Genomic DNA, 9,300 nt, shown 5'->3' with positions numbered 1-9,300 from the left:
CATAACTTTCCTTGGAAAGTGTCACTTCTATTCCTTTCCCCTTGATTTTTCAAGTATAGTTTTTTCCCCTTGGCCCCCCTTTTTGATAGAAAGAAGAACCAGCCACCAAATAGGAAACTCCAATGATGGTACCCACTCTTGACACCCCACATGTCCCCGCCATGATTTGCTTTATTCCCCATTAATACTCTTCTTTATGAATGGATATTGAGAGATAGAACCTGATCAATAATAATATAACTTGTGTGCAACAAACACCCCGTGTGTGTTGTTCTTCTTTCACACAACACGGTTCCAATGTCTGAGTCTGAATTAGTCTCTTCTGATGATCAATCTCCCCCATCCTCCACATCAAGTATTCCAACCATCCAAATGGTCTCAAAATCCTTCTCTGAAAGGCTTATGGGGAAATTCTTTGATGTCTCTCAATTCGATTTTGTGTATGAACAAAGTGGGTTGTGGTCTCCTCCTGTAAGTAGGACTGTGTTTTTGGCCTCACCAGGTAACATTTGTTCTCGGGATGAAATGTTGAGGAAGCTCAAGAAGGCAAAGAGGAATTGGAAGAAATCACCCATGTTATGCATCTTCAACGTATGCATTTTATGGTCCTTTAAATAAGTTTTTTTTTTTTTTTGGTAATGATACTTGTGTGAAGTATGTATCAAGTATGTATCGATGATTAATTTTTGTTAAAAATTTTCGAAGATTTTAATGTTTTTCTTCTATCATTCACAAATTAAAGCTCATACATGATACCTTACTAAGTAGTCATCCAAGTCCAATTTTACTTGGACGAACAATTTGTTAGTTAATTAGTGTTATGTTTAGATATTTCTAAAAACTAAATTCAGTTCTTCAGGTAAAACTCAAATTGTTCTTTAATCAAAACTGAAATTTTACTTTGATAATTTATGTAAATAAAAATTTGCATTAAATTACTTAAGCGAAACTCTAATTCTCATTGAAAAACAACACAATATTATATAAGAAAATTTATTTAAGTTTCAATAATATTGATTTGTCTAGTTGTTATTTAGAGTTTTTAAGTTATGAGACAGAGCAATAACCTTATGAGATGCTTCTGACTTTTTCAGGTCTTTTGGTGCTCTTCAAGTTGATCATGGCAGCTAAATGCATAAAGTGCATATGCCAACTATAATCTCTTTTGGGATAAAGTCGTCTTTGTCTCAGAATATAAATGATCTGTACTTTTCAATGTGCATATGACAAGTGAGTGCTGCTGCTTTGCCTACTATGTGATCCAATGGAATCATGATCTTGATTCGTAGGAGACCCATTAATGAGATTATATAAGTACTTGATAGTTACAAGTCTTGTATCCCAAACTTTCATATTTTAATTTCATGTTTTTAATGCAATATTGATGTGTACGCTAACTTAATTTTCTTAAACACAACATATAGTTCACGGAAATCCGATAAAATTGTTTATCAATTTCTTTGTGTAACTTATACGTTTAATCATAATTATCTTGATTATGTTTACCAACTTTCTTAATTATTTTCTTCGGCACTTTTCGTAAATAACTTAAAGATTTAATTTTATCTGCAAAAGTACATACACATAAAATAGTGCATTCCAAACATATTTTTATTATATATATATATATATATATATATTTCACATATAATTTCCTTTTGTGATAACATTTACATCTCTCGATCAAAAAAGGCTGGGCCAGACCTTTTTTGCATCTTATATATACCAGTATAAGAAAAGAGAAACTCAATAGGCATATCGAAAGTATTCTAATTGCACAAATTATTTTTAACCATTGTGAAGCAGATTCTCGTATAAATATCTATGTATATACAAAGTAACAACCTAAGTGATCAGCTTATTTGGTAACAGAATTTTATTCTCCTAACACAAATTAAATAGATAATCATATTAGCAGAGTATATAATGACGTTGCTACTCTAAATAAATACACCTCCAAATGCATGCATGTCTGTTTTGTTCTCTTTAAATTAAAATATATATTTCAATATTTTGAGCCTACCGATGGAGTAGAGAATATAACTACTGACTGTACAGTGACCCATCATCAGTTAGACATTCTTTGAGACAAGCTATCTGCATTTGGGAATAGTAAACATTTGGGAAGTATCTAGAAATATATAGAATGATATGATATGTAAATACACAATTTTGAAAAGAAAAAAAAAAAGCTAAGCTATATTTTCTTTTATTAGTAAGAAATGAACATGATACTAATAAAGAGTTTAAAACACTCATAAATCATGCTGAATCAATTAACTTTTCTTGCTAAAATTAAGCTATATGAATGCCACAATAACATTAACTAAAATATAAATATATCTTTATATAATTATATACAATATTAAATAAATTATAATAGTTTTAACTAAATCTTGTTCAAAATATATTTTATTTTAAAAAATAAAAATAAAAATCATTAGAAATAAGGGCGCATTTTCGGAGATACATGGATCACTGTCAAATCAATTGCTTTTTAGCAAAATTACACTTTTGGTTCCCCACTTTAGCTCCAATTTCGCATTTGGCCCTCCGGTAATTTAATTTACAAATTTGGTCCTTCTGTTTTTATAAAATCCTGCAATGTTGATCCCGGATGTTTCAGTTAGACGTTGACGGTTAGTAAGTGATGTTGACTGTCACGTGTCATATTCTTATTGGATGATAACTGTCACGTGTCATGTTCTGATTGGATGTCAACTCCATGAAAGATGAAATGCATTTTGTTTTCATTGACCAATCAGAATATGACACGTGACAGTTATCATCTAATAAGAACGTGACACGTGGCAGTCAACATCACTTGCTAACGATCAACGTTCAATTGTGGTATGAGGGATCAACATTGCACAATTTTACAAAATAAAGGGACCCAATTCATGAATTAAATTACTGAGGGACCAAATCTAAAATTGAAGATAAAATGGAAAATCAAAAATACAATTTACCTTATTGATATTTGTAAGCTTCTATTTTCCACGTAATTAACTCTGATATTTTCTATATGCTAAGTTTATATATATATATATATATAATTTGGCAATATAAGAAGACGTACTAATGAAATATTGTCTAGGTGTTACGTTATAAATTTGAAATCTCATGTCCAGAGCTTCATTATGGTGTTAAGTTTAACATGTAATTTTTCATAGACTCATAACTCATGAAAACTATTTATTGGTCATTTATTACCATTATTTGTCCAGAAACTCAGACTTCATCATTTAAATCATGAAAAATAGATTTTGACTTCAGAAAATCCAAGAATTTACACAACACTCTTGCACCAACATATTTGTCTCCTTTGACCAAAGTCTATATTTAACACTTTGGTTTGTGAAAATTATTTCACTCCTCTTCACACTTTGTCAATTTTTGTGAGTGTTTCCCATGGCTAGGGAAAGGTTCCCACCAAATGGCTCCCCCAGATTCAACTCACATAAATTATGAAAAATTAAAAACATTCCTAGGCAGATTTTGAAAATACAAAGAAAATTTATAATAAAATAATTAGGCTACTCAGAAAAATCTGAAAAAAATTGCCACAAGCTCTAGGGACCCCAAAAAAATATAGAACAGTGCTTGAAACACAAAAACCCTTTTCAAAACTCAAGTGAAAAATCAAAACAAGTTTTAGTAATAACAAGCTTTTTTAAAGAGAGCAACAACAAGCTCTTTTCCCCTCTTCAAATCATGAGCAAACCCAAATACCGTTTTCATGTTTAAAACACCCATGAACAGTCCAAACTCAATACATTAAGCATGATTTATTAGGTTAATTGAAAAATTCCCGATGCTTTTGATATTAGAGAGAAAAGATGAAGAGAAAAGCCCAAAAAAGGAGGAAAACCACCTTGGAATTCAACATCGCCTAATTAACCTCCATTGTGACAAAAATCAATTTTAAAAATACGTGATGACATTTTTGTAAATAAAATATTATTGTTATTATTGATTTTTAAAAAACCTTGATAACAGAAAGTTAACCTTTGTTTTCAAAAAATTGATGTCGGTTTTAAAAAAAAAATTGATGGTGTGTTTTATTACTTAACATCCTAAAAGTGATGTTGCTTTCCTTGGAAAGTGTCACTTCATTCCTTTCCCCTTGATTTTCAAGTATAGTTTTTTCCCCTTGGCCCCCCTTTTTGATAGAAGAAGAACCAGCCACCAAATAGGAAACTCCAATGATGGTACCCACTCTTGACACCCCACATGTCCCCGCCATGATTTGCTTTATTCCCCATTAATACTCTTCTTTATGAATGGATATTGAGAGATAGAACCTGATCAATAATAATATAACTTGTGTGCAACAAACACCCCGTGTGTGTTGTTCTTCTTTCACACAACACGGTTCCAATGTCTGAGTCTGAATTAGTCTCTTCTGATGATCAATCTCCCCCATCCTCCACATCAAGTATTCCAACCATCCAAATGGTCTCAAAATCCTTCTCTGAAAGGCTTATGGGGAAATTCTTTGATGTCTCTCAATTCGATTTTGTGTATGAACAAAGTGGGTTGTGGTCTCCTCCTGTAAGTAGGACTGTGTTTTTGGCCTCACCAGGTAACATTTGTTCTCGGGATGAAATGTTGAGGAAGCTCAAGAAGGCAAAGAGGAATTGGAAGAAATCACCCATGTTATGCATCTTCAACGTATGCATTTTATGGTCCTTTAAATAATTTTTTTTTTTTTTTGGTAATGATACTTGTGTGAAGTATGTATCAAGTATGTATCGATGATTAATTTTTGTTAAAAATTTTCGAAGATTTTAATGTTTTTCTTCTATCATTCACAAATTAAAGCTCATACATGATACCTTACTAAGTAGTCATCCAAGTCCAATTTTACTTGGACGAACAATTTGTTAGTTAATTAGTGTTATGTTTAGATATTTCTAAAAACTAAATTCAGTTCTTCAGGTAAAACTCAAATTGTTCTTTAATCAAAACTGAAATTTTACTTTGATAATTTATGTAAATAAAAATTTGCATTAAATTACTTAAGCGAAACTCTAATTCTCATTGAAAAACAACACAATATTATATAAGAAAATTTATTTAAGTTTCAATAATATTGATTTGTCTAGTTGTTATTTAGAGTTTTTAAGTTATGAGACAGAGCAATAACCTTATGAGATGCTTCTGACTTTTTCAGGTCTTTTGGTGCTCTTCAAGTTGATCATGGCAGCTAAATGCATAAAGTGCATATGCCAACTATAATCTCTTTTGGGATAAAGTCGTCTTTGTCTCAGAATATAAATGATCTGTACTTTTCAATGTGCATATGACAAGTGAGTGCTGCTGCTTTGCCTACTATGTGATCCAATGGAATCATGATCTTGATTCGTAGGAGACCCATTAATGAGATTATATAAGTACTTGATAGTTACAAGTCTTGTATCCCAAACTTTCATATTTTAATTTCATGTTTTTAATGCAATATTGATGTGTACGCTAACTTAATTTTCTTAAACACAACATATAGTTCACGGAAATCCGATAAAATTGTTTATCAATTTCTTTGTGTAACTTATACGTTTAATCATAATTATCTTGATTATGTTTACCAACTTTCTTAATTATTTTCTTCGGCACTTTTCGTAAATAACTTAAAGATTTAATTTTATCTGCAAAAGTACATACACATAAAATAGTGCATTCCAAACATATTTTTATTATATATATATATATATATATATATTTCACATATAATTTCCTTTTGTGATAACATTTACATCTCTCGATCAAAAAAGGCTGGGCCAGACCTTTTTTGCATCTTATATATACCAGTATAAGAAAAGAGAAACTCAATAGGCATATCGAAAGTATTCTAATTGCACAAATTATTTTTAACCATTGTGAAGCAGATTCTCGTATAAATATCTATGTATATACAAAGTAACAACCTAAGTGATCAGCTTATTTGGTAACAGAATTTTATTCTCCTAACACAAATTAAATAGATAATCATATTAGCAGAGTATATAATGACGTTGCTACTCTAAATAAATACACCTCCAAATGCATGCATGTCTGTTTTGTTCTCTTTAAATTAAAATATATATTTCAATATTTTGAGCCTACCGATGGAGTAGAGAATATAACTACTGACTGTACAGTGACCCATCATCAGTTAGACATTCTTTGAGACAAGCTATCTGCATTTGGGAATAGTAAACATTTGGGAAGTATCTAGAAATATATAGAATGATATGATATGTAAATACACAATTTTGAAAAGAAAAAAAAAAAGCTAAGCTATATTTTCTTTTATTAGTAAGAAATGAACATGATACTAATAAAGAGTTTAAAACACTCATAAATCATGCTGAATCAATTAACTTTTCTTGCTAAAATTAAGCTATATGAATGCCACAATAACATTAACTAAAATATAAATATATCTTTATATAATTATATACAATATTAAATAAATTATAATAGTTTTAACTAAATCTTGTTCAAAATATATTTTATTTTAAAAAATAAAAATAAAAATCATTAGAAATAAGGGCGCATTTTCGGAGATACATGGATCACTGTCAAATCAATTGCTTTTTAGCAAAATTACACTTTTGGTTCCCCACTTTAGCTCCAATTTCGCATTTGGCCCTCCGGTAATTTAATTTACAAATTTGGTCCTTCTGTTTTATAAAATCCTGCAATGTTGATCCCGGATGTTTCAGTTAGACGTTGACGGTTAGTAAGTGATGTTGACTGTCACGTGTCATATTCTTATTGGATGATAACTGTCACGTGTCATGTTCTGATTGGATGTCAACTCCATGAAAGATGAAATGCATTTTGTTTTCATTGACCAATCAGAATATGACACGTGACAGTTATCATCTAATAAGAACGTGACACGTGGCAGTCAACATCACTTGCTAACGATCAACGTTCAATTGTGGTATGAGGGATCAACATTGCACAATTTTACAAAATAAAGGGACCCAATTCATGAATTAAATTACTGAGGGACCAAATCTAAAATTGAAGATAAAATGGAAAATCAAAAATACAATTTTACCTTATTGATATTTGTAAGCTTCTATTTTCCACGTAATTAACTCTGATATTTTCTTATATGCTAAGTTTATATATATATATATATATAATTTGGCAATATAAGAAGACGTACTAATGATAATATTGTCTAGGTGTTACGTTATAAATTTGAAATCTCATGTCCAGAGCTTCATTATGGTGTTAAGTTTAACATGTAATTTTTCATAGACTCATAACTCATGAAAACTATTTATTGGTCATTTATTACCATTATTTGTCCAGAAACTCAGACTTCATCATTTAAATCATGAAAAATAGATTTTGACTTCAGAAAAATCCAAGAAATTTACACAACACTCTTGCACGTCCATATATCAACATATATTTTTCCCAAAGTCCAATTCATCGTAGAAGTATTTTTTTACCAACATATTTGTCTCCTTTGACCAAAGGTCTATATTTAACACTTTGGTTTGTGAAAATTATTTTCACTCCTCTTCACACTTTGTCAATTTTTGTGAGTGTTTCCCATGGCTAGGGAAAGGTTCCCACCAAATGGCTCCCCCAGATTCAACTCACATAAATTATGAAAAATTAAAAACATTCCTAGGCAGATTTTGAAAAATACAAAGAAAATTTATAATAAAATAATTAGGCTACTCAGAAAAATCTGAAAAAAATTGCCACAAGCTCTAGGGACCCCAAAAAATATAGAACAGTGCTTGAAACACAAAAACCCTTTTCAAAACTCAAGTGAAAAATCAAAACAAGTTTTAGTAATAACAAGCTTTTTTTAAAGAGAGCAACAACAAGCTCTTTTCCCCTCTTCAAATCATGAGCAAACCCAAATACCGTTTTCATGTTTAAAACACCCATGAACAGTCCAAACTCAATACATTAAGCATGATTTATTAGGTTAATTGAAAAATTCCCGATGCTTTTGATATTAGAGAGAAAAGATGAAGAGAAAAGCCCAAAAAAGGAGGAAAACCACCTTGGAATTCAACATCGCCTAATTAACCTCCATTGTGACAAAAATCAATTTTAAAAAATACGTGATGACATTTTTGTAAATAAAATATTATTGTTATTATTGATTTTTAAAAAACCTTGATAACAGAAAGTTAACCTTTGTTTTCAAAAAATTGATGTCGGTTTTAAAAAAAAAATTGATGGTGTGTTTTATTACTTAACATCCTAAAAGTGATGTTGTTATTTATCAATTAACATCATTTTTTTATTAAAAACTGATGTTTCTATTTTGATGTTTTTCATTTTCTCCACCCTATCAAAAAAAAAAAGAGGGAGAGAACTGGAAGAGACATTGCCCTTCGGCTAGTTCCTCGAGGGAGAAGCCAAACGCCCCTCAGTCAGTTCCTTGGCCTCAAACTCCCATCCTTCTCCTCTGTTGCTTCCACTACCGCCACATCCCATTCCTCCACCTCTTCCCTCGTCGTTGGCACCATCACTGGCGTCTCTCTCTAATGCTAATGTGGCGGTGGAGCCATTGAAATTAGGGTTGGAACCATAGAGGAATTGAATCCCTTCGATATCTTCCCTTGCCAACACCACCTTCTTCTGCGAAGAAATCTTCAGAAACATAATCGCTTCTTCCATTAATGACTGACCTAACCCTAGCAAGTGCCCCCATCTCGTGCATCGCCACGGATTCCAATTCCACCGTGGTCGATAGTGATTCAAATGTCCTTGTGTGTGCATTTTTTCAACTTTGATCATTTGAGAAATTACACTTCAAAGTTCAAACCTCATTTGAGGCATAAAAAAAACTATAAAAAAAAAGACTCAAGAAACCTCTAGTTTCTATGGAGGCTGGATCTTTGAGTTTCAATGAGGTCCTTCAATGGTGATTTTTAGTCATGGAGTTGCAGCAAAAGATAAAGGAGAAGAGGTGAGAGGATGCGTCATCCACTAGGGAATAAGCCATGGAAGAAGAAGCTTCACCACCAAGAGAGTGTCTTGGATAAGAAGCTTAGAGATGAAGGTTCAATGGAGGAAGAGAATGAGAGAGAGAGAGAGAGAGAGAGAGAGAGAGAGAAAGTGGTGTGGGAATGAAGGAAAGATAGGCAGAGAAGTTGAACTTTGAAGTGTGTCTCACAAGACTCTCATTCATCAAAGTTACCACAAGTGTTACACATGCTTCTATTTATAGTCTAGGTAGCTTCCTTGAGAAGCTAGTGTTACACCCCTCTAATAGCTAAGCTCACCCCCATGCCAAAATACATGAAGGAAGAAAGCTTCCTTGGGGAGCAA

The 9,300-nt window shown here is 31.7% G+C and overlaps 2 protein-coding genes across 2 annotated transcripts; both read left to right on the top strand.

Annotated features, from left to right (window-relative positions):
* Positions 1-226: 226 nt before the first annotated feature.
* LOC106799161 (uncharacterized) lies at positions 227-1,421 on the top strand. The gene is made up of 2 exons (XM_014777144.2): positions 227-591; positions 1,095-1,421. Exons 1-2 carry the CDS (start codon positions 298-300, stop codon positions 1,116-1,118), a joined length of 318 nt encoding a protein of 105 aa, XP_014632630.1. The 5' UTR covers positions 227-297; the 3' UTR covers positions 1,119-1,421.
* Positions 1,422-4,309: 2,888 nt separating this feature from the next.
* On the top strand, positions 4,310-5,503 carry LOC121174983 (uncharacterized). Its single transcript, XM_041016118.1, has 2 exons — positions 4,310-4,674; positions 5,177-5,503. The coding sequence occupies exons 1-2, from the start codon at positions 4,381-4,383 to the stop codon at positions 5,198-5,200; spliced, it is 318 nt and encodes a 105-aa protein (XP_040872052.1). The 5' UTR covers positions 4,310-4,380; the 3' UTR covers positions 5,201-5,503.
* Positions 5,504-9,300: the final 3,797 nt, after the last annotated feature.

The sequence above is a fragment of the Glycine max genome, chromosome 6 (assembly GCF_000004515.6).
Source record: "Glycine max cultivar Williams 82 chromosome 6, Glycine_max_v4.0, whole genome shotgun sequence".
Taxonomy (NCBI): Eukaryota; Viridiplantae; Streptophyta; class Magnoliopsida; order Fabales; family Fabaceae; genus Glycine; species Glycine max.
Note: the sequence above shows the minus strand (reverse complement) of the source record. Positions and strands in the feature narration are given on the sequence as shown.

Excerpts from the sequence above, each read along its gene's own strand:
- LOC106799161 (XM_014777144.2), top strand. The coding sequence starts at position 298 with ATGTCTGAGTCTGAATTAGTCTCTTCTGATGATCAATCTCCCCCATCC. Across the intron at positions 592-1,094 it reads CCATGTTATGCATCTTCAAC|GTCTTTTGGTGCTCTTCAAG; the intron begins GTATGCATTTTA and ends TGACTTTTTCAG.
- LOC121174983 (XM_041016118.1), top strand. The coding sequence starts at position 4,381 with ATGTCTGAGTCTGAATTAGTCTCTTCTGATGATCAATCTCCCCCATCC. Across the intron at positions 4,675-5,176 it reads CCATGTTATGCATCTTCAAC|GTCTTTTGGTGCTCTTCAAG; the intron begins GTATGCATTTTA and ends TGACTTTTTCAG.